This window comes from Crotalus tigris, unplaced genomic scaffold (genome assembly GCF_016545835.1).
Source record: "Crotalus tigris isolate CLP2741 ecotype Arizona unplaced genomic scaffold, ASM1654583v1 scf7180000020506.575545, whole genome shotgun sequence".
Lineage (NCBI taxonomy): Eukaryota > Metazoa > Chordata > Lepidosauria > Squamata > Viperidae > Crotalus > Crotalus tigris.
This window is the reverse complement of record NW_024098049.1, coordinates 136688-162729: the sequence shown is the minus strand read 5'-3', so window position 1 is coordinate 162729 and position 26042 is coordinate 136688. Positions and strand designations below refer to the sequence as shown.

Here is a 26042-nt window from a genome sequence, read left to right as displayed (position 1 = left end):
TCATCCTTGCCTCTCCCGTTAGCATTTGATTTTCTTCCTTTCATGCTATCATCTCATCTTATCCCACTCTATTTTTGTCAGTAGCTTCTCTCCAGCCTTTCATCAAGTTGCAGGAAAGCAGAGGCCCACTCCGCTATTATTTTGGTAAGCAGAGGGGATATGTCTCACATTATCTGCCAGTCTTCCTATATGTATTATTATCACTTCACTTCCTCCCCTTGAAGTACAGTAGCTTCTTGTCCAACAGCTATTCTATTTAGTTTGTCCCAAACTAGAAGATCTGATTGGTTACAAGATCACAAGTTTGTTTCTTCCTCTGTTTTGGCTCTGCCTTTGTGCCTTCCTATTTATATCTTTATTGCACTTTAACTTGGAAGCTGCCTAGTTGGCACTTAGGAGGAGGAGCAGAAGACAAAGCATATTAGAGCGTACAGAGTCCTGAGGCATAGGAAATGGTGGTAGTCTTGCACATTGGGTGATGCTGTACTGTACTAAAGGAAGACAGAGCAACAAAGGCAGAACAGGCATAGATTTTATACTTACAATAAGAGCTTGGCAATGATTGGAATAGATAAATACTGCAGAACGAGATAGGGATTGGCAGTGTGGATAGTAAATTTTACATGCTGGCATTGCAAGAATAGATTGCAATGACTTGACTGTATTTTAACTCAGTAATGTAAGAAGACTTTCTTAAACATCCTAGTGAGAGCACATTAGTGGAGAGCTTTTGACACAATCCTGATCCTAATAACAAATCTTTAACTACTATTTGCAAATTTAAATAAATACTATTGGCACAATATTTTTTGTTAATGCCAAAGCAGAATGGTGAAGTGAACTTTCCTAGTTGAAATGGGTGAGGGGTGAGAAAGCTATTGCAAAAAAATTCAGTGAACATTTTGTCATTAAATAATTTCTCACTATATTTCTTTCAAGTGTCTCAGTCCTCAGATTCAACTGGTTCTTTTTATTAATCAAACATAATGCTTGCTTGATTGCAATAAATACATGTATACCAAGTAAAATGGAGCTAATTGATCCAAGGCAAAAAATATGAGTTTACATACTGTGCTAAACTAAAATACAGTTTGTTTGTTCATGGATTAGCAGATTGTGTGAATCCAACCTCTACTGTTTGTAAGCCAATTCTTATAGCTTTGCATATGATATAAAGCCAACCTATCTTGGTTTATTCAAGAATTGGTGATTAAACAAATCATGGTGTGCCACGGTGTTGGAATGAAGGCACAGCATTAGGGAGTTTTGTATAAATCCTAATAGAAAACGTTTAGAATTTAAATTCAGCTTTTTGGTTTCTTAGAGTTACAGTAAGTAATACTGATGAAAATAAAAATAAGAGTGATCTTTATATTAAAATCAAATTGTATTTCATTTCTCATTTATAATTATATATAGTTAAACATATAACTACAATACCAGAAAACATTCAATGCGGGTTTTCTCACACATAAAATATGAGTGCCAGGCAGAAAAAATTATGGCATTTCTCCATTAGAGGGAGCCAGAATCTTTTGCTCAAAATTATAAAGTAACATTTATCAGCTTAATAAAATTAAATGAAAAGCAAAAATATAATTAAACCTTAATAATATGATTCATGATCTTGCAATTAACCAGAGGAGTGTAACTTTACAAAAGTACTTGAAAAAGTCCCAATTCTGCATCAGAAGGATGGGAGCCCTTCAGAACAGTTTGCGAAGAAAAATGTTCCTATGCACAAGTGAAAACCTATCTCAGTCATTGATATTACACAATATCTTCTATACAATCTGCCAAAATCTCTTCTCAGATTTTACAGGTAAATTGATTATTCAGGTGATTATGATTATTAAAGAACAGTAGTTATTTATTAAACCTAAGGTAAAGGAAAACAAAATGTTGGGCCATGTCTTTATATTACTATTAAAGCAAAAATTGTGTCAGAAATTATTCAGACTCTGGCTGAATAATTGGATATAACATAGGAACTATCTGGTCACTAAGACTATGCTCCATCTTTGACCAGTGTTTTCTCATAGTGACCAACTAAATGTCACTAGTGCTCAAAAGCAAAAGCTGCTGACCCAACAAGTGAGCCGTGAAGACTTAACTGCTCCTAATTTTGCTAGACAAACAGCTCTCTAAACTTGTCTTCCATTTATCTAGTTGTTTTTATTGTGAAACCATCTTTGTGGCCTGCAGTAATGAATTACATAGGATATGTATTAAGTAAAAGAAGTACTTTCTTTACCTGTTCTAAATCACCATACAATCAGTTAAATTAGATTATACCTATCCTAGAATTTTAGGAGAGGAAGAAAAATAGGTGAGACAGCATTTCAGAGTTCGGAAGCACTTAAAGGCCTGCCTAAGAATCACCACCAGATGGCAGTTGGAAAGTCTTCATATATATACAATGTAATCTCAATGGTCTAAAAAGCAAAGACAACTTTGCTAAAAAGCAAAGGCAAATATCCTGCTACCCAAATTATTTAGGTTCTTGTATGTCATAACTAAAACAAATTTAATAGCAAACTGGCAATAAATGAAGTTGCATCAACAAAGGTGTAACACATGGACAGCTAAGTGTCCCACTTAGCACTAGGATCATCACACTCTGTACTAGCTGTAGTTTCCAGACCAAGCTCAAATTACCTAAAATGCATAACTAAATCTAAGTCAACCAGTACATGCACAAGTGTACCTGGGCTATCCCTGCCTAGGAAAGGATATAATTGGGATATCAACAGAAGTCTATATAAAGAATGGTTGATGGAACTAAGTATGTCTAGTTTAATAAAAAGGACTAGGGGTGACAAGATAGCAGTGTTCCAATATCTAAGGGGTTGCCATAAAGAACAAAGGGTCAATCTATTCTCCAAAGCACCTGAAGGCAGGACAAGAAGCAACGGATGGAAACTAATCAAGGAGAGAAGCAACCTAGAACTAAGGAGAAATTTCCTGACAGTTAGAACAATTAATCAGTGGAACAACTTGCCTCTAGAAGTTGTGAATGCTCCAATACTGGAAGTTTTTAAGAAGAGACTGGACAGCCATTTGTCTGAAATGGTATAGGTTTCCTGCCTGAGCAGGGAGTTGGAATAGAATACCTCCAAGGTCGATTCCAACTCTGTTATTTTGTTATTCTGTAAGTTGGGAATAAACACTGCTACACGTACAGGGTCACTTTTGCTGACAATTACTTTAGAACTATCCTAAATTACATACAGTTCTGAGGGGATGTAAATTTATTCAGGGCAGATTGGATTCAAGGTTTCTTCTGGATGGCAAACCACTGCTTCCATTAAGACCAGTGACACTACTTCATAGGTAAAAATGCATACATCATTCCCTGGCCACATTCAGCTAGCTCAAAGTAGTTGGCCAGCCAGGCGCAAACTAAGACTCATCTATTCAATTCAATCAGATATTGTATTAAAAGCAATGTTCAAGTTAGTTTAAGTAATTTTATTCCCAAAGGGCCTCATAAATGTATGACAAGGATATTGGGTTTTCTAGGGCAGAGAGCAGTGCTCAGTGACTGCCATGCTTAGCAACTGTTCAAGTTACCACTGTGCTGAGAAAGTAATTCTATGACCAGTCCTCATATTTATGACCATTTAGCATTCCACAGTCAAGTGACTGACATTTAGGCACTTCACAACCAGCAGATATTTATGACAAATTGCCAGTTGTGCTCTACACAGCCAGTTGAGTCTTATAAGCTGTCAATGGAGAAGCTAGCAGTAAAATCCCAACTTGTAATCACATGATGTCTCAATAGCCCACAGTGACTCACTTTTTTTTATAATATATTTTATTAATTTTTTAACATGGTCACCTTAATATTCAGTAAACAATGTGTTGCCTGGGTTTACATTTAAAAAACATTCGCTAACAATTGGTTTCTATGATCTATAATCCACATAATAGCTTTACTTGATTTCCTCTTCTTCCCATAATGTTCTCTTTTACCAACCTTAAGTTAATACAATTCTTACTGTTTTTTTTAATAAAAGTTTTATTGTTTTTTTCCATTTTTTTTACAAAAGCTTAGGACACAACATGGTGGTCAGAGTGTCAAATTATTCAAAAACAAAATCATATACATATGGCTCAAATTAATTATAAACAATTTCCTCTCTGTAAGGAATAATATTACATATTAAAATTAATACAATTTTAGATAAAGTTCAATCAAACAAAAATCCTCAATCACCTTGCAATTATGATAATCTATATCCTGTTTTAAGTTTTACTAATTACAATTGTTATATTCCAGTTACATTTCAGTAGACATATAGTTGGGATCCTTAATAGTAGATCGTTCATTAAAACTAATTTTTTCCCTATCACAAGTAGCTCTTACTCTCTCTCTATTACAGCATATTTTTCATGTTTAAAATAACAATATAAATCCAACAAATACAATTCTATTTTTAAAAATATATTCTATCATTTCATCAATCCACATCTATAAAAAAATATTTTTAAGCCCTTTTATAAAGTTTACACCTTCAAATACTTATCAAGTATAATGTCAGGAAATTCCCCCACTGTTCTAGGGGATGGTATGATGCTATAAAACCAAAATTCATAAACTTCTGACCATTACAGAGGGAAATATACCCCTTCCTCAAACTATCTTTCTTTGAAATTGTGGCATTTTATTATAATGCATAGGTTTGGGGCACTGGCAGCTCATTTCATCAGTTGTGTCAACCAAAGTGAGCTACATCTCATGAAAGCTTATGCCTTATGATAACATCTGTTTGTCATGCAAAGTATCACTAGACTTTTTAATTATTTGACCATTATAGATTAACATGGTTCTCCTACAATGCCAATTATGGAAGCCACGGAATTCGGAGCTGGTCCTGCTAATGTAGTCTCAGGATGAGAAAGTAGTTAGGCACATAAAGAAGTATTATTGCTTTGAGAGATTTCTGTTACTAATCTTAATGTTACCTAATGTTAGTCTACTGAAGCTACCCATTATTACAACTACTATTCCTTTGGCTACTGCTTCATTTTCATCATGCCATCGTGATTTGTCTGAGATGGTATAGGTTCTCCTGCTTGAGTGGGGGGCTGGACTAGAAGACCTCCAAGATCCCTTCCTATCATATCCTATCCTATCGTATCCTAATTCTAGATTAAATTATTCACAAATTTGTTCACAAACACTCTTGTAAGTAAAATCAAACAATTAATGTTATAAACTAGCATAGCATACTGTATAAATACTAGCAAAAATAATCCTTTAGACTTACCTCCACTTCTGCTGACGCTTTCATAGCTGCTTTAATTCAGAGCCTTTAAAGAATCAATTCTTTTTTTTTCCAAACAATTTTATTGATTTTTCTATTTTTACACCAGAACGCTTAAGAAACGTGGAGATAGGATAATCAGTTAGGTACAATAACATACACATATAGCTCAAATAATGCTCCTTAAAATTTTCCTCTCTAACAATTAGAATAGTATAATTAAACTAATACATTTCTAAGTAAAATTAATTCATTAATACATTCCTAAATAAGAATTCAATTAATCAATAGAAGTTATCAGCAATCTTTCATCGATGTAAATCAAACCCTGTTTTTAGGTTTATTAATTTCCAAATACCATATCTAACTTAGCCTTAAACAAAAATATTCTTTACAATTCGGGTGTCCATAATTTCTCTTATTTAAGCATATTATTTCCATAATTACATTCTTACATTTCTCAACTATATTCTTTTTTTTTATTCAGTAATTCTTCATTTATTAATTTCATCTCTTCCATCATTACAATCTTTTTATCATTATAGCTCCACAAATTAGCTATCATATCTAATAATAAAAAAGCATATGAAAAACAGAAAAAAAATAATAGAAACAAAAAGAAACCAAGAAAAAGAGAAGTAAGATCTATTATTCAAAAAAATATATTCTTGCTATATTTCAATATTAAATTCTAAATCTTATCCTAAAAACATCTTTTAAAAATCCAAATCCAAATCAATCCACATTTCTATAAAGCCATTGCAACCCATAAATGTAATCTTAAATTCCATATTTATATCTTATTCTAGCTTTTCTTTCTGTTCCAAACGGGTTTCCATAGTAAGGCCTCTAAGTCCGCAAATAAACCTCCCTCCATTTCTTGCCATAACACATAAATCAGGGGAGAATTTCCCATTGTCCATTTTAATAGCCTAGTGAAAAAGCTGTAATGATTCTCAATAGCTTGTGGTTGAATATCCATCTTCATCTTTTTTGAAGTTGCGTCTAGTTTAATTACAGTCATTTTTGAATCATCCAAAGTCTCAGTATATTGTCTATAAAATAATGTAGAGTCTTCTTTAATATTATTTTGCTCTCCTCCTATTGGTTTTTTATCTGTCAGGTAATCAGTTGGAGTCTGGAGATCAGCCTGCCCTTCTGGGGTAACATCCTTAGTTTCCGTGCTAAAAGTCACGTGCTCATTAGCATCAAAAGTTTTTTCCGGTGTAGGTTGGTCGTCCTAATGTAAGTTTAATTCCTCCATCTCAATAAATTGTGGATAAGGTTGAAGACAGGTCTCTTGAGTATATACCCCTTCTGTAGTTTCTTGGCTTACAAAGTGCTCAAGAATCAATTCTTGAAGGGAATATTATAATACACCTCATTTTGGCTACAAAAGTGTTTTATGCAGCCTTTTGACACACAGTACTTATTTTTCCTTCAGCAATAAATGGAGACTTATTTTCTACGTAGTCTTCTATCAAGCAAAGTTGTCACCTTTGCTGCTTTACTTTTTAATTAGACAGAACATAAAATCTGCATCTGGGACAGGATCGCCAACATTATCGCCAACGTCTGATAATGGATATGGCACAAGAAGAATTATTTCCCTAAAAAAATGTAACTCCTTTTGCGTCTTTGCAAACCTATTCTAATTTACAATAGTGATAAACTCCTTAAGGCTTAACGTACAAATAAAAGCAGATAATGCAGGTTTCTTTTTAAGTGTTCTTTGAAATCTAAATCCTTCTGAGTAGCTGAGGCAAGAAATATAGGAAAATTGAGCAGTTTCATTTTCATTTTTAATGTGTGCCAATGTGCCACAGGGGAAAAAAAAAGACAATAAAGGTTATCTTATCTATCTTATCTATTTATGGTAGAATTCTTATAGGGTTCCGAACTTTTGAGAAAATGCATTGCTCCAATACAATTGGAAATAGGTGAAACTGTACTGTAAGCTATTAATAATTGTATGCTTTGAGATTGGATATAGTGAATGTAGAATTACTGTACAATCAAAAATGGTAGAAAGAAATAGAAGATATTGGGATAGACACAAGACTATTTCTTTTTTCTTTTTTGCTTAAACAGAAGAATCCATTAACTTATTTCAGCGATCTTATCTTTTTTAGAAGATTAAGTACATTAAAGGACTAAATAAGGAAATCAGGAAATTGCTTCAAATTTAATCATAAATTTGCTAGGTATATTTAGTGTGGGTGTGATTAATTTTCTAATCCTGGAATTAGAAAAGTGAAAACAGGAGTTTTTATTCATTGGTCAGGATAAGACAAATTACAAATTATGTCAACGTGTCACTCAGACATCAATGTAGAAAGAAATTATTTGATCTCTGCTCCCACTTTCCTTACCCCCCCCCATCCAATATGCACATATTTGATGTATATGTCACACAAGCACACCGGAAAAAAGTATTTTAATTAATCTTTAATTGTATCGGAAGGCAAAGTAGTCGGTTGCCCTTACGGACATGGCTCGTTTGCCTCCTTTTGCCAAATACTCAATGCATCAGCAAAATCCTATCAGATGCAATGGAATGCTTCGACTGAAGATCTGCGAACCCGGAAAAAGAGAGATACATTTTTACCAACACGGGATTCAGACCTGATCGAAACTTGAACCCAGTTATGAGCGGAGCCGAACCGGAGAAGTAACCATCCGATCCGCAATCCCTCTCACGTGAGATCTGACCCTTTGTGGAGACCGAAAGGCAAAGCTCTGCAAGCGCGCGCGCTCACTCCGCCCCCGCCTGCTCCCCCCACTCCCGCGCCCTCAGCTTCCAAGTCCGTCGCGCGCGAGCCTCTCCGCCAGCTTCCTTTCCGCGTTGACTCCTCCCTTCCCTTCCCGCTCTGTCCCACGGCTGACATCACGCCCGGGGTTTCCATCGGATGAGGGAGGGGGAGGAGGCTGCGCTGAATTGCTACGGCGGCAGCGTGATGGCGGCGGCGGCGGCGGCCGGGAGGACTTAAAGCAACGGCGACGCACGCCTGCTTACCTCAGGCTTTTTTTTTAACCCATTCCTTTCTCTCCTCCCCCGCCTCACTTTCTGAAGGAGTCGCGCTTCCTCCCACCCCCCCCCGCCTCTTTTGGGGGCAAACCAAGCGAGAGGGCCGGGAAGAGGCAAGGAGAGAGTGAGGAGATCCAGGCCGGCCCGGGAGCGCCTCTTTCTCCGCCGCCTCAGCCCCTTTTTTTAGGGCCCTACTGCAGTGCTCTCAGCCGCTTCTTCGCCACGCTGTTCTTCCAGAGAGGCCCAGGCAGGTCTGGCGACGCTCAGGTAAGAGCGGCCCACTTAAGGAAGTAGGAGACTTGGCAGCGCTGGGCTGACCGGTAGGCAAGGAAGATCGCAGGCCGACTTGCAGCTTGCCTGGGTACCTCGAGGTAGCTGAGGTGGGGAAAGAGAAGGGTGGGAGAAGAAAAAGTAGGGAGGGCGGCAGTAAGGCTCCGGCCTCAGTGAGCCGAGAGCTGATTTGCGGCCCTCGGCCTGAATGGCCGAGAGAGAAGAGGGACAGGGCCCAGTCGGACTTTCGGGATAAGCCCGGCCTTCAGGTGAGCATTCGGGGAGGCGCCTGCAGGGGGCCAGCGCTGGACAGAAAATTGTCACTTTTATTATCCCCCGCCCGATGCGGCACCGCGGGGCTGCCCGCCTGTCCCGCGGTCCTCGCTTTGTCCCTCCCTCCCACAGCGGTCCCTCCCTCGGACGAAGCGACCACGCTGCTGCCCTGGCCTTGGGTCCTGCTTTTTCATCTTCCCCCGCCATCTCCCTTTGTTTACCAGACTGCGGCTGCGGAGAGAGAGGCGGTTGTGAGAGAGTCAAAGAAGCTTTCGCAAGCGGGCGACGGAATGGCAGGCGGGCGGGCCGCGGGCAGCCTTGAAAGGGGGGAAAAAATCCCGGTGACGGTAATAGTAATAAAAAGGCGCCGTGTGCGGAGTCGTGAGAGACACCCATGACGCTACGGGGGAACCGGAGGGAGGGGAGAAAGCCCATTTGTTTTGGCACCCACTAAATCCACGAGGCGCGCTTCTCATTGGCTGACAGGCTGGCGTTGAGGGTGTCTATGCGCTGCCTTCCTACTGCTCTAAACGGTGGCCCCGCCTTTGCCTGGGTTTCCTAAAAAGAAAAGAGCGCGGGAGAGAACCCCGCACGAAACTCAGCTGAAAGTGAGTTTCCAACGATGTGCCCAGTCTCGCGCTGTAGTTGCACATGAGCCTGGAACTTGTAATTGAAATAGACCTTACTGTAGCATTAAAAACAGGCCAATACTTTACTATATAAATTACAATAATATATATGCACGCTTTTTGTTATCCCAAAACTGACTAGATTTTTCCCTTCTTATGTATGAGTGGGTTATAAAGATGTGGGTTCCCCCTCCCCCCACCTTGTTCATAGTTTTAAGTGAATTACTGCAGTTGCTTAGTTGGTAATACAATTTTTAAGTGAAACTGGATTCCCCATTGACTTTGCTTGTCAGAAGCTTGCAAAAGGTGATCACATAATCCTAGGATAATCCAACTGTCATAAATATGAACCAGTTGTCAAGTGAATTTTAATCACATGACAATGGGTGTGCTGCAATCATCATAAGTGTGAAAAATGGCCATTAGTCAACTTTGAATGTTCACTAAATGAATTGTTGTAAGTCAAAGTCTGCCTGTATAGTATGTTATCTTTTGTAGAAACTGATATAGGAAAAAAAGAATACATTTTTCTTTTTCCTATGTCATAGTTATTTAAATCTAATTTTCAGGTACTGTAGAAATACTATAGAATTAGATTTTCAAAACAAGAAGGTAACCTATCTCTGAACAGTATTTATAGTACCTTTGTGGGTTTTATAGAAATTATTGAGGTAATGATTTTTTATATACAGCTTGTAATTGTAAGACACAGAAAATTGAATTGAGCAAGATATGATTGTGTACACGACTTTATTGTCAGAGTGGGATTGGGTTATATGAATTAATTGATGGATTAAAATTGTTGAAAATTGTTGAAAACACTGAACTAGTTTTGTCTTTTACATAAGTGATATTATAGGACTGTTACAGAATAGAAAGGAATGCATATTCAGTTAGTTAAATAATGTTACTACAAAATCTACAACGTTGATTATGTAAATATTTCAAATAGCTCTTTATTTTTTAAAGGTAACTTATGCAAGAATCATGAATTGCTGAACATAGTGAAATATCTGAAGCACAAAGAAGAGAGCCTTCTAAAAAGACATTTTATATCCTGGTTACAGGCTGGGATAACTTTTATTTATATTTTTATCTTGGTGAATATTTACAATGAATGGGCACAGTGATGAAGAAAGCACAAGGAACACTAGTGGAGAATCAAGGTATGCACTGGGATTCACTTTGATATAACCTTAATATTTTTGTATAACCCTTGAAAATTTATATAGTAGTTTTGGGATTTCAGACTTTATGTATAGTGTAATACTGATACAACTATTTGAAATTACAATAAGACTGTCTTTATATCCCCTGTATATATACTCTGGATAGATTGTTTGGACATGCAAAATTTTCTATACATCTGGTTGTGCAAGGCTAAATAATCAATATGGGAGACATTTTTGGTCCTGCCATATAAAGCTGTATCTATGTCATATCCTTTGTTTCTGACAGTATGTTCTGTTTCAGTAACCTTTCAGTATATGTTATAATCCTTATTAAGAATGAGAACAAATTGTATTTCACTCAAATATACAAGAAGCAAACAATAGTTGAATGCTAAGAGAGCTTTCAGCTACGACCGTGGGCCTGGGCATTACATAAAAAAGAAATCCAAACTATCCTACTTTTCGTATTTCTTAAACAGATAGTAAGAAGTTCACAAATATATTGAAAATGCTTTAGTGCATATGAGACAAAAATACAAAAAACAAATGTGCATTGAAGCTGCAATTCTGTCTACACTTACCTAGGAATAAAACCTATTAATTGAGAGTATTTACTGTTGAAAAAATTCTGTAGAATTGCTAAGAGCCTATTTCAGGTACATGTTCAACTTTTTCTAATGAATTTATTACTTTTCAAAAAATATATGCAAGAGAAATGTACGGAGGTCACCAACCTTTGTCGGTTGGCGGACCAGAAGAAAAGGGGAGGGAAACATTTTACATTGCTTAAATAGAGTTGAGGTTATATAGTCTATATATCTGATAAAATATTTGTATATCTATTAAGTCTGAGTGTTTAATTGATTTGTCTCAGTTGCTTTGCTGGTTTAAACAGGAAAGACCTTGTCAGAAGGTTGGCAGGAAATTGAATGAAGGCATTGCTTATGGCATCTGTGATTTCCCATCTGTCTATTATTTCTTAATCTGCTAATTTCCATGAGGAAATTAGAAAAAAGTAAGCAGAGAAGGAAATTTTCAGTTTTTTGACATAATCATCCCAAATATTGGCCCTAGTCTTCTTCAGATAATTATTGTATGCCAGTATGAATGAATACAGGTAATTCTCGACTTACAACAGTTCATTTAGTGACCATCCAATGTTACAATGACACTGAAAAAAGTGATTTTTTTACCGTTTTTCACCCGACTATTGTAGCATTCCCATAGTCACGTGATCAAAATTCAGATACTGGTAACTGACTTATATTTATGAAGGTGTCCTGGGTCATGCTACTTTCTGATAAGCAAAGTCAATGCGGAAACCAGATTCATTTAACAATCATGTTACTAACTTAACAACTGAGGTGGTTCACTTAACAACTGTGGTCATAAAATGAGGCAAAGTTCACTTAACTGTCTTGCTTAGCAACAGAAATTTTGGGTTCAATTGTGATCATAGGTAAAGGGCTATAGGCACTCTAAATAGGAAACCGAACTAAAGTTGAGAATGATATAAGAGTCTTAAAGAAAAAGCTTTAGACCAAAGTGTAACAAGAACTGATAGGAAGAAGGAGCAGGCGTAAAGGCAAAGCTACCTGTTGCAAAATAAATGTGAAGAGCAATGTAAAATTAAGCTTGTCTGTTGCTCATCTACATTTTATGCATGTTTTTCCAGAAATATGTCACTTTATCTCAGTACCCATTTATGAAATAAGAACAGTAAATGATTTGGTAAATCTTAGCAAACTGAGTGAGGGTGGGCTCAGTTATGTAGATTTCAGCATTGGCCATACTCGCTAGGAGATTTTAAGGGATGATGTTGAGCAGCATTTCTCAGCCTTGATAACTTTAGGATTACTAAAGTTATCAGGGGTATTCTGGGAGTTTGAATCCACACATCTCAAAGTTGCAAACATTGACAAATATTGTCTTAGAGGATATCCAGTTTGGGGAACATTAATCTAGGGTTGTTCTGAAGTAATAACTTGTATGTAATAATTTCTGAGCATTGGTATTTGATACAAATCTGTACAATAATGCTAGTTGTCACGTTAGTGTTAATTCTGGCATACTAATTTATGGATTCATTAAAATCCTTTAGCATTTCATACAAAAATTACCATTGATTTGTGCATTTAATGAATTTTCAGCAGAATTTTATTTCATTCCAATGAAAAGAAGTGCAGCCTTTAACTGATTTATCAATAAGATCAGTTATTGATTGTTTTAGTAATTATTGAGTAAATGTTAAAAAGGATATACTTTCTTTAAAGGTGAGTTTAATACTGTACATTTATTGTGGAATTAAGTAACTAATTAAGATCCAGCTTGATGTGGTTAAATTGCTGGCCTAGAAACCAGGATACTACAAGTTCTATGCCTTCCTTAGGCATAAAAGCAGTGTGTGTGTGTGTGTGTGTGAGAGAGAGAGAGAGAGAGAGAGAGAGAGAGAGAGAGAGAGAAATTTAAAACTAAGAACAGTAATTTATTAATCTTAATAGATTAACATGCCATAATAGTATCTTGAAACTAATAGATTGTCTCTGATGAGCTTATTTAATATCCATTTGATTGAGCGGGTGTGCTTTTCTGTTTTAGAAATTTCATCTTGTTGGCATTCTTAATTTTGTAGATCTTATTAAGTCCAGATCATTTTAATTTAGATCTGTTACATATTTTCCCATACACAACTTCTCTTTTATTCATTCAGTTTATTCATTCATTCATGCTTTTTATCAGATATTTCTTATATTAAAAGGTAGATCCTTGAATATAGAACTCCACTCTTGGCTTTGGTCTTAAGATTTTAAGTATTTTGGGAAGATAAAAAGTAGAGACTGTTAGAAATCTTTCTTGTATCCATGCCAGATAGCATTTCTGCTAAGGACAATATTGTTCCAGTTTTAGCAGTTTGATCAGTATGCCACAAATGTAACCTAAGGAATGATTTTAAACCATGATTAATCTGACTGCTTAAGGGTGAAAAAAAAATTACTGAAAAATAAAAAGATATTGAGAGGTTCTGAATGCAAACAGACTATGTACCAGTTTGTAGATTAGGAAAAGGACATAGAAGGAAAAATAGTGATAGAATATAATCTGTGTATGAAATCGCTGCAAGAATATGCATTTTAGTACCGCATGAAAAAGTATTAGAAAATTAATCTCCCAACATAATGTGAAATCAATATAGAGAATGAGGAGGAAGAAAATGTTTGGAACACAATGAAATAATTATACTATAAAGGGACATACAAGTGGGTAGTGTTATGTTAAATAAAAATATGAAAAGGATGCTTAAGAAATGATGGAATGAAATAAATTGTGGATGAAGAAAAAAATGATTGATGGAACAGCAATAAAAGAAAAATGTTGTGTATGTGTATGGGTCCTCAACTTAAGCAATAGTTTAGAGTTACAACCTACCTGGAAAAAGGGAGAATTATGATTCAGGTTTGATAGTGGTCCCCTAGTTGGGTGACTGCATGTCAGGTGTTCATGTGACTGTGTTTTACAATGGTATTGCTGAAAGATGGATGTTACTCCCAGTTTTTGATAAAAACATGCCATGCTGAAGAATAGATTTGCTTAACTACTGCTGGAAAAGTCATAAAATGGGTCAGTCATGTGACCAACCTAATTTATAATGGGCAGCTTCATTATGGTCGCGTATCAAGGACTACTTTGTACTCAAAAAGGGAATGATTAAATGAAAAAGATATAGAGAAAATGGGAGCAATTTTGATGAAAATAATTTGGGGGGGGAAATCGGAGGAGAGGGCTAGAGACATTTGCAGTTGTGTGAATGGAATGAAATGATTAGAATTAAATTTCAGTGATGGAACACTGGAAGGAATATTTGAAAGATTTGTATAGGAATAATAGTGATATACTGTACTCAGAAGTGGAATTGATACAAATGTGATGATTAATGATGTCCATGGTTGAAAATAAAGTTATAAAATCAGTGAGAATATTGAAATAAAGTAAACCAGGTTGAAGTAGTGTAACTGAAGAAATATTAAAACATGATGAATTCTGACTATGCCTGATAATGGGAAGAATTCCATTATTGTTCATTTTGTACAAAGGAAAAAAATAAGGGCAAATGCACAGTATAGCATGAGAGTGTTAAGGAAGATCTTTAGCAAAATTCTGATCAAAAGAGCATCAGTTTCTGATCAGAACTCAGTTTCTGTCATGCATATGCCTAGAGAAGCTGCTAATATTTACATCTGTGAAATGACCCCTACAGAACCTTCTGCAGGGAGAAATAATAGAAAAGGATTTTTCTTAATTTAGGCACCTGTTTTGACTTTCCTGTATTTCTGGTTTGAATGCAAGCTTAAAATCTAATATGCTACAAAGAAATACTCTTTCATCTATTCTAAAATATGAATTGGGCCATTGAGTTCTCATCCATTCATGTTTCTCACAAGTAGAGGTATTTTTTTTGTTAAAAAAAAAAACAAAACCCACTAGTTTTCTATATGGGACCCTTAGATTAATTTGAAAGCTATGTTATATGCTCCATTTCAATCTTCACAAATTCTTAAACATTTTTATGGGAGGTAATATTTGTAATAAACATTGCACATAGTCATGTAAATATAGACATTAGATATAACAATAATAATAATAGAGTTGGAAGGCACCTTGGAGGTCTTCTAGTCCAACCTCCTGCTCAGACAGGAAACCCTATACTATTTCAGACAAATGGTTGTCCAGTCTCTTCTTAAAAACTTCCAGTTGGAGAATTCACAACTTCTGGAGGCAGGTTGTTCCACTGATTAATTGTTCTAAATGTCAGGATATTTCTCCTCAGTTCTAGGTTGCTTCTCTCTTTGATTAGTTTCCATCCACTGCTTCTTGTCCTGCCTTCAAGTGCTTAGGAGAATAGCTTGACTCCCTCTTCTTTTTGGCAGCCCCTGAGATATTGGAACATTGCTATCATGTCACCCTAGTGGTAGGCAACCTTGGCTCTTTTATGACTTGTGGACCTCAACTCCCAGAATTCCTGAGCCAGCTTGCCTACCCCTGCCCTAGTCCTTCTCTTCATTAAACTAGACATACCCAATTCCAGCAACCATTCTTTATATGTTTTAGCCTTCAGTCTCCTAATCATCTTTGTTGCTCTTCTCTGTACTCTTTCTAGAGTCTCAATATCTTTTTTACATCATCATGACCAAAACTGGATACAATATTCCTAGTGTGGCCTTACCAAGACATTGTAAAGTGGTATTAACACTTCACGTGAACTTGATTCTATCCCTCTGTTAATGCAGCCTAGCACTGTGTTGGCTTTTTTGGCAGCTGCGGCACACTGCTGGCTCATATTTAAGGATTGTCCACTAGGACTCCGAGATCCCTCTCACCGTTACTACTGTTGAGCAAGGTACCACCTATACTGTACATGTACATTTGGTTTTTCTTGCCTAAATGTAGAACCTTACTTTTTTCACCATTGGATTTCATTTTGTTAGATCAGTGGTTCTCAACCTGTGGGTCGGGACCCCATTTGGGGTCGAACGACCATTTCACAGGGGTCGCCAAACAAGGCTGTCCACCATTTTTTTCCCCTTTTCTTTGGCCACGCCCCTGGCACCCGGTGATGTATAAGTGGTTGGGGGTCACCACAACATGGGGAACTGTATTATGGGGTCGCGGCATTAGAAAGGTTGAGAACCACTGTGTTAGATAGTGCCCAATGTTCAAGTCTGTAAAGATCCTTCTGTCTCTTAAGCCTATCATCTGGAGTGTTGGCTATTCCTTCCAGTTTGGTATCGTCTGCAAATTTGATGAGTTCCCCATCTATCCCCTCATCCAAATCTTTGATGAAGATGTTGAAGAGCACTGGGCCCATTTAGGTGGCAACGTTTTCTATACGGATTCAAGTGTGCATAATTCTTGTTTTTTTTCCTGAAAGAATCATGGTATATTGGCCCAGAGCAGATAATCTCTGTCTTTGATAACATATGCCCATTGGGTAAAAGGGCTATCTGGTCCTGTTTTATCATTTATCATGTAGGCTTAACATTGCTGCTTCATCTAAAGATCCTTTTGAAAGACACGTTATTCATATCATATTCTCACTAGATTTCTTGTTTTCATGGAATTTTGGATGCCATCCTCCACCAATAGGAAAAGATATATATCTTTAAGATATATTTTTTGTGATGGAAAGAGGGCATCTTCTCAGTTGGGCAGTTTTAGGAGTGAAGGGGCTGAAAGGAGCTAAAGTTCTCTCATCTGTATCTTATTTTCTGGCTGTCATTGTCATTGTACACATTGGAGTAATATGTTCTCAGTAAGTCCAATAATATTTTCCTATCACAGCTTGCCATTGTAGAAATGCATGAAGAAGTGATGATTGGTATCCACATATCCTGTTTTTTCTTTATAAAACCTAATTTGTGAAACAATAATATTCAAATAATTCACCGAAATGAAAGATATTTTAGATTAAACTTTTCTCATTTTTCTAGAAATAACCTGAAGACAACAGCATCTTGTTAATAATAATATTAGTTAGAAATAAATATACTATAATTTGCAATTACATATAATTAAATGTGCCTGTTGTGATTATTTTTTGGTTGTGTATTTAATTCTTCTTTCAATAACTCTAAGTATTGTAATAATGTTTGAGCTGGAGCTGGATTTTAGGCTTTTGGAGACTGCAAGTTTCCATAAGCCTCACATTGTATACTTCTACTCTAGATATTTTAAATGTGGTTTTCAAATCACTGTATTTACCATGGCAACTGGCACTCATAAAAACAGAATTCTAAAAAAGTTTAAAATTGTTGATATTTTGGAGATCCTTGAAGATATATCTCTCTGCCCAGGCTTTCACAAAGTCCTGGCATAGGCAAATGCTGTTTGATGGTGTTAAAGATATCACAGGATGTAAGCTGTTCCAAGAAAAGCTATCTTTTGCAGTTGATTGATTGTGATTTTGTCAGTGATGATGGTGTTCAAGTGGAGCTTCAGTTTTTGTTTTTTTTTTTTTGTTTTGTTTTGTTTTTTTTTTTTTGGAATTGCACCCAAGGCAGCTATTACTATTGGTACTATCTTTGCTTTCTTTGCCCCAATAGTTCTATTTCTATTTGCAACTCTTTTGTATTTTGCGATTTTATCTAGTTCTTTCTCTTCTATTCTGACTCTTTGGGTTCTTCTATTATACAGCATGAAGGTGTGGAAGCCAAACACATTTCTACAAATGAATATTGAAATTAGATACTAATACTTTATTTTATAGCATTCTAACATCTTTAGTGTTTGAAAATAATCATTTTTTATAAATTCAGTAAGATAAGGAGCATGATTATCTTCAAGATAAGTGCTTAGGCACATAGTGGGCTGCTGTTGAATATCATGTTGCTTATTTCTGCTTTATTATTTTTTCATGGATGGATGGATAGACAAATCTTGCTTTTATATAAACATACATTCTGTTGAACATTATGAATATGTCTGTGCTTTATATTAGAAACATGATAGGGAGTGCCTATTTGGAAAATAATATTTCAGTTGCTGTATTGTGAAAATTTCTTGGGACAGATTTTATCAAATGTGGCACAAATCAGTATAGCTAGTCAATTGCTTTTATTTATGTTTGTGTTAACAAAGCTGCATATAAGAAACTGAAATATAAAGCAGCCTATAAATAAGGTTTCCCAAATTACTGCCTTGCAAAAATATTTTAACCTCCAAATGATTACTGTAAAAACAAGCTTCAGATGAAGGCTGACAGAGGATCACTGTGCTTCCATGTTAATTGTGGAGGAAGAGAATTCTTTCATGACTAGCATGGTAACCAAATTATGGGAGGAAAAATTAAGCCAGTGTTCCCTTTGCTGCTATTAATATTACTAAGTTCAGAATGAAGTGCTCAGTTGCTTAGCAACATGATGCCTGAAATCATTCAGTGCTGTGTCTTCTCCATTTTCTAAGAACAACTATTCAAGCTTCTAATTTACTATTTGAATTGAGTGAAATGTTTTAATAGATTGACATAGATTTCATGGAAGTCCCAGTCTAAGATGTAATTCGCTGAATATCTATATATACTATTTTAACTCTATTAGAGGAGCTTTAAAATTACAAATAAACATTTGTTTATTGCCTTTTCCTAGCTTTCTTAATTCTTATTTATAATTGCAGCCAATCAGATGATGATTCTGGATCAGCATCTGGATCTGGATCTGGTTCAAGTTCTGGAAGCAGCAGCAATGGAAGTAGTAGCCGATCAGGAAGCAGTGATTCAGATTCTGGTTCAGAGTCTGGCAGTCAATCAGAATCAGAGTCTGACACATCCAAGGAAAAGAAAGTTCAAGCTAAACATCCAAAGGTTGATGGAGCTGAGGTAAAATGAATGAATTATTTATAATTGACACTATTTTAAATTGATACTGTATTAACTGAGCATATGAAACACAATTGGAAATGTAATAGTTATTTTGTTTTAAAATACACTGCAATGCTGGAAAAAGTAATTGATAAAAGCATTGCACAACATGTATTTATTTATAGCTGCTCATTTTAAGTACATAATTCTAAGGGTAAACAATATATATAAAAACAATATAATAACCCAGAATCAATTAAAATAATACAGTATAAGAGGACAAAAACCTGGAATGTCCTAACTCTGTAGCATCTAGTGAAATGGGCATAAACTCTCAGAAATGGATAGTCCCACAAATAACTTGGGTATGCCAGATAGGCCTTTAAAGATAATAACCAGCAAATTGAATTGTACCCAGAAGCATACTGGAAGCTAATATAGATTACCCCTTGGTGCTTTTTCTGGCAAACTTTGCAGCTTCCAAGTATGCATGAGTTACTGCATTGTGTACTAGTTGAAGTTTCTGAAGCTTCTTCAAGAAAAAACCTTATGGTAAAATGCATTTCAGTAATGTAACCATGAAGTCATTAAGGTGTGATTGACAGTGAGCAGAGCAAAGGGTGCAATAGATGCACAAAACAAATCTATATAGAATCTTTCCAGGAAGAGCTGGGTGTCCAGAAGGATCCCCAGCTTGCACACCACTTCTGGGGGAATGTTATCTATTTAGTATTAAAGATGAAGAATCATCAGATCCAGATCCCAAGGTTGTATTTTAACTAGGGCTGAACTTGAATGAACTAGGGTTAACTTGTTCCCTTCCTTGCAGTCTCAAACCTCAAATCTCAAATCAAGATGTTTTGATCATTTTAGTTGCTCTTCTCTGATTTTTTCCCCAAACTCTGAATATCTTTTTTGTGATATGGTGACCAAAATTGGCTGCAGTATTCCAAGTGTGGTCTTACTAGGGTTTTATTTATTTATTTTTTTAATAAATATTTTATTAATTTTCTCTTACATACATATATTAATTTTTCAACCAAAGTGTTGTCTGAGTATAACAATGCTAATACGTATTCAATTCCTAATCCTTCGTTCTTTCTTCTAGCCATTGATAAAATAGATCCCAAGTTTGATAATATTCTGTTTCTTCTTTGTCTTTCAATCTCATAATTAATCTGTCCATCTCTGCGCATTCCAGTATTTTTCTGATTATTTCTTCCTCTGGTGGTAGTCCTTCATTTTTCTAATATTGCGCAAAGATTATTCTTGCTTCTGTAGTGACGTGTAAAATCAAATTTAGGCTTTGTTTGTTAATTTTTTCTGGCATTATACCTAATAAGAAAAGTTCAGGTTTAAAGTCAACATGTTCTCCTAATATTTTTTCTAACCAACTTACTAGGGCTTTATAAAGCGGTACTAGTACTTTGTGTGATCTTGATTCTGTGCCTCTGTTTATACAACCCAGGATTATATTAGCTTTTTTGGCTGCTGCTGCACACTGCTGGCTCATATTCAAGTGATCGCCCTCTAGGACTCGAAGGTCCCTCTCACAGTTACTGTTTTTAAGCCAGGTCTGACCCAATCGGTACTTGTACCTTTGATTTTTCCTGCCTAAATGTAAAACTTTGCTTTTCTCCACATTGAAACTTGTTTTGTTGGATAGGGACCATTGTTCAAGTTTGTCGAGATCTTTTTGGATCCCGAGTTTGTTTTCTGGGGTGCTGGCTACTCCTGCCAGTTTGGTGTCATCTGCAAATTTGATTAGTTCCCCTTCAATTCCCTCATCTAAATCATTGATGAAGATATTGAACAGTACCCAAAGCCCCAAAGCAGCCCACTCACTAGCCAGAAAGCACTGTTTATTGAAGATGGGGGAGAAATGGGCCCTCCACATGGTAGGCATGTTTTTCCTTTATTATTTCTGTTAGGTTATTTTCACTGCAGGAATGATACTGCTACCTACATTTTAGCTATTTGCTGATTTACTTCATTGCCTAATGCTCTTTAGTAAAGTAAGAAATAATCTGGCTTCTATCTAACCAGAGAATTCATTAAGAAATAATATTAGCAACTGCTGCCATTATCTTATCATTCTGTAATGTTTTTACATGTATCCCACTTTAGTTTTGGAAATCAAATCCAAGCATTCTTGCTGTACAGAGGTCTGCAATGCTCAGGAAACAGCAACAGCAGTCAAAAGCAGCATCCATAAATAGTGGATCAGAAGAGGTAAATAATCATGATTGAATTTCATTTTTTTAAATAATCCAATAATTAAAGAAAAAATGGAATATTTCTCATTAAAGAAAAGTTACATTTGAGATTTATGACTAGAAGCTCTTTAGATAATAATTGTTTCCTTAATTTAGAATGGCATTGCATCTTTACAATTGCTTAGCAAATCTATTTTTTCATGATTCTAATGAATATGCTTTAATCATTGTATAAAAGTTAAACTGATTGACAGCACAATTTTTTAGGGGCTTTGATACAGTTGCCTTTTAATGGAGCTTTATAGTTAGTTTTCTTTATTTCTGTTTGCAGCCTACAGTTCCTTGGGTAGTTGGAATAACTATATATAAATTTGTCAGGCAGAATATACATTTAATGAATTATTATTATTATTAAATTAATAAGGTGATAATAAAGTTCATACATATTTTTACTGTTTAGGAATCATCAAGTAGTGAGGATTCTGGAGATGACTCATCCAATGAAATCAAGAGGAAGAAACATAAAGAGTAGGAAATAAAAATTTTGCTTCATTAAACTTATTTCATTTACTCCATGCCTACTAACACAAGTTTATTTTCAGAGATATTTTGTTTATTATCCAAGGAATAATATTCTTATACTTCTTCATTGGTATATTTTCTATAATCACATCAGGATTTATATGGACTATAAATCCTCTAATGAGAGAATTTCAGGCAACTACAGCAGAACACAAGTGTGACCGACTAGTTTATGTTCCTTTTCAGCAAGTTAAAGAGCAGTACAGTCCTTCCCACCTCTTGATTTTAAATCTAGGAAGTGTAGATTTTTCTTACCGCCATATTTAAGAGGTGTTAAGAAATATTTGATGCATAATCCAATATGGAGGAGCTCTATCTCTCTCAACTTGAGAACATAATAGGAGACTGGTGTAAAGGGCTTTAGTTTGCAGGTCCTTTAGTATAAGAAATACATTTGAAATTATATCAAAACTGATTTATTTCAAAGTAATAGTAGAAAACATAAATGCAGGAATGAATTCACTGCCTCAGATTCAAATTCAGGACAAATGCTGTTACTAGTGATGCTTGCTGTAGATAGAAAAATATTTATTGTAGTTAATGTATAAGCTTGGCTCTTTAAAGAATTCATTACTATGAATAAGAGTTATAGATGAATACAGCTATTTTGTTAAGCAACCTGTCTTTTGGTTTTATTTTTAAAAAATCTACTGTATTTATTATCTTTAAAGTAGGACAAAGAAACTTTTTTCATTTTTATTTTTTTGGGGGGTTTTCTTTTCCCACATCTACAGAAATGTAAATTAACAACCCCTCTGTGGTATGTATTATGTAAATGCCATTTCCCCTATACTTAATATTGTTAATGTGGCAGTTATCATTGTAAGGAATTAGTAAATGCTTTATGTTAATGATTTAAATTATTCATGATTAAGTATTGTCATGTGAAAATTTGAAAAGTTATATGAAGCTGAAATACCCACAAAAACATTTAATTGTTCATTTCAGTTTACTTAATTCAAAAATAATATATTTATATTTAAAATGTTTTGCATACTTTTCCTATAAACCTTTTATAATAACTTTTCTACTAGTTCAATATTGCTCCAAAATATGGTGGATAGTAATATTCTTTTTGTGAAACTAAATACTAAAATGTTTTGGTTGTTACTTTTAGAACAGATTGAGAATATATAGTTAAATATTTTTTCTGTAATTTTAACCTGAATAGTGAAGATTGGCAAATGTCTGGATCAGGATCTGTTTCGGGAACAGCTTCAGATTCTGATATGGAAGAAAGCAGAGATAAAAGTAGTTGTGAAGAGAGTGAATCTGATTATGAACCAAAAAATAAAGTCAAAAGCAGGAAGCCTCCAAGTAGGTAGGTAATACCACTTTAGAAAGTAAAAGTTAATATTGAAGAATCCTTTGGGCTAAATGTTCACTCAGTAAATTATCTCTCTATATGCTAGGAAGCTGGATTTTGAAAAGAAACATTTAATTGATGGCCTAGATGAGCAAAGCTCTAATATCAAATGAAAATCTCAGTTTTTAGAACAACCAAAGTACAATCTTGGATTGATAACATCTTGAACAGAACATGGGCTCCAATAGAAATGAGTGCATGTTGCCACAAGTCTCCATTGAGTTTGATGTCAACTGCATTAGTCAAATTGCCAACTGGTTGCATCAAATGGATATCTCAGAGATTTTATGGATAGTTTAATCTGCGTTAGAGGGAATTACTTTTTGTGCTCATTGCTAAACTATAAGACAACGAGCTATTACTTCAGCCTCATTCATTTGTCATAAAAGGAGGCACAAATCTATTTCTTAGCAAACTGTTCCCTTAATTTTCACAATCTACTGTGTTTTCCCGAAAAGAAGACCGAGTCTTTTTTTTTTTTTTTGCCTCCAAAAGAGGCACCAAGTCTTATTTCCAGAGGATGTCTTACTCACCTCTGGCACAGACAGCCCCGCCCAGCCAGTCCACTGTTTCTGGGGCTGAAGGAGCAGCTTCATTCTGCAGCTGCATTCTGACCTGTATTTTGCAGTCAGGCCTTTCCGGAAGGCGAATGCAGCCAAGTACCGAGCTTTGGATTCAATCCATAGCTCAGTCTTCGGCTGCAGAGGTCTTGCAGAATCGAGTTATGGACTGAAACCATAGCTTGGTTCTTGACTGCACAGGCTTTTTGGAAAGGCCTGTGACTGAGAAATGCAGGCCTGGCTGCAGAAGATGTCACAGAAGAAGTGGGCTGGCGAGGAGAGGCCTGACTGCAAGGTAAGTGGGTGCGTGGCGCATGGGGCAGATCCACAACCCTACCACTACCCTAGTTTGATTTTTAAGTGTCTGCCTTGCCCCAAAACTATATTAGTCCCACCCCCAAAAATCAAGCTATGGCTTATTTTTGGGGTAGGCCTTACTTTCAGGGAAACACAGTAGTAGCACTATGGATTTAGGCTTTCGCTTACTGAACTTTTGGGCATGCAATTCTGATAATTTTCTAGATGCTACTACTGAGTAGCCAGCCAAATATGACATTTTCTTAATTTAATTTGCTTTTTTACATTACAGTGTATTTTTTAAGTCAGGATAACATGTTTGGTTCCAAATTATAGTTGATATATTAATCTAACATTCCAAGGGAGCACATGGAACATCATAGTTGAGTTTCTAGCTGCTTTTTTCATAATAAATGCTATAGAGAAATCCAGTGTTTGGATCACTTTGATAGGTAGGTTATCCATTATTCAGCATTCAAACTACATTTCTTATTTATTTCAATAGTGTACTATGTCCTGTTTGTGTGAAAATGAATGGGCTGAAATTATTGTACAGGAAGAAAAAAAATTGTGAGCAGAAGCTAGAGCAATGAAGTTGCTTGGTTTTAATACTTTACAGTTTTCAAGTTTTTATTCAAGAAATGTATAAAAAATCTCAGTATTTGTACAGCCCACAGTTTTCTAAGAATACTCATCAGTCATTTTTTCCAGGCATTGACTAGAGAATATTTGAAAGACTATTTTTCTTTTATTCTTTATTATTTAAGAATAAAACAAAAAAGTGGAAAGAAAACTGCAGTGCAGAAAAAAAGACAACTTGACTCGTCATCATCATCACCATCAGATGATGATGATTATGATAAAAGAGGTTCTCGCCGCCAGGCAACAGTAAATGTTAGTTATAAAGAAGCTGAAGAAGCAAAGACAGATTCAGATGATCTCCTGGAAGTCTGTGGAGAAGATGTTCCACAGCCTGAAGAAGATGAATTTGAAACAATTGAAAAATTTATGGATAGTCGCGTTGGACGAAAAGGAGGTAATCTTTAATTTACACTAATAAAATAATTGTTATAGTTTTGTTTTGATTTTATTGCAGTGTACATTGAATGGCTATAGGGTATCTCGGGGCCATATGGCTTGAGGTATCTTAAAATAACATTAAATACATATTTTCTATGTAAAATAACTGAAAAAACATGTTAATTTAAAAGGTTTCATGGTTTACTAATTTTATTGATAAAAAGGACTTATTTTCTTTAGCACACTTAGACATTATTTGTATATTACATGGTATAGAGGTAGTCGTCAACTTTCAACTGTTCATTTAGTGACCTTCAAAGTTACAATGGCACTGAAAAAAAGAGACTTATTATTGTTTTTCACACTTAGGATCATTGCAGCATCCCCATGGTCATATGATCAAAACTTGGACACTTGGCAACTGGCATGTATTTATGACAGTTACAGTATCCCGGGGGTCATGTGATCACCTTTTGCAACTTTCTGACAAGCAAAGTCAATGGGGAAGCTGGATTCACTTAACAATTGGGTTACTAACTAACAACTGCAGTGACTCACATAACAACTGTGGCAAGAAAGGGCATAAAATCGGGCAAAACTCACTTAACTGTCTTGCTTAGCAATGAAAATTTTGGGTTCAATTGTATTGTAAGTCAAAGACTAACTGTACTCTTCTGTTGAGGAACGGTACTATTGAATATGTGGATTGAATAATCAATTACTAGTGATTAGGATAACATTAAACAACTAAAGCATTTGTACCTACGGGTGTGTCTGTCAGTCTATCTATCTTTCCAAGGAAAACTTGGTTAAAGTAAGCAGTCTTGGAGTGGGGCATCTAAAACACAACTAAGCTGCTCCCTGTTAAATGCCAAGCATGAGAAGGTGAGAATCTCCATTGAGATCTTCCGAGAGATAACAGAGATACAGCAGATAGCAGTTAACCATTAGGAGCACAATGTACCTCTAATTGCAGATAGTCCTTATTTACCTATCACCATTGAAA

The 26042-nt window shown here is 35.6% G+C and overlaps 1 protein-coding gene and 1 long non-coding RNA gene across 3 annotated transcripts in view; one reads left to right on the top strand and one right to left on the bottom strand.

Annotated features, from left to right (window-relative positions):
- The first annotated feature begins 5921 nt into the window (after positions 1-5921).
- The window catches only part of CHD1 (chromodomain helicase DNA binding protein 1), a 66748-nt gene continuing 46627 nt past the window's right edge, over positions 5922-26042 (top strand). The window contains exons 1-7 of one of the 2 annotated variants that reach the window (XM_039366984.1): positions 5922-8568; positions 10443-10639; positions 18812-19013; positions 21123-21227; positions 21672-21739; positions 22965-23114; positions 24784-25052. In XM_039366984.1, coding sequence (XP_039222918.1) covers positions 10587-10639; positions 18812-19013; positions 21123-21227; positions 21672-21739; positions 22965-23114; positions 24784-25052 — 847 coding nt within the window. In that variant the 5' untranslated portion in view covers positions 5922-8568; positions 10443-10586. The remainder of the gene's footprint in view (positions 8569-10442; positions 10640-18811; positions 19014-21122; positions 21228-21671; positions 21740-22964; positions 23115-24783; positions 25053-26042) is intronic. The other variant, XM_039366983.1, reaches the window with a different exon arrangement.
- LOC120318866 lies at positions 8297-9430 on the bottom strand. Its single transcript, XR_005559616.1, has 2 exons — positions 9066-9430; positions 8297-8676 (listed from the first exon to the last, which is right to left on the bottom strand). It is a non-coding gene; the product is annotated as an uncharacterized LOC120318866 (long non-coding RNA).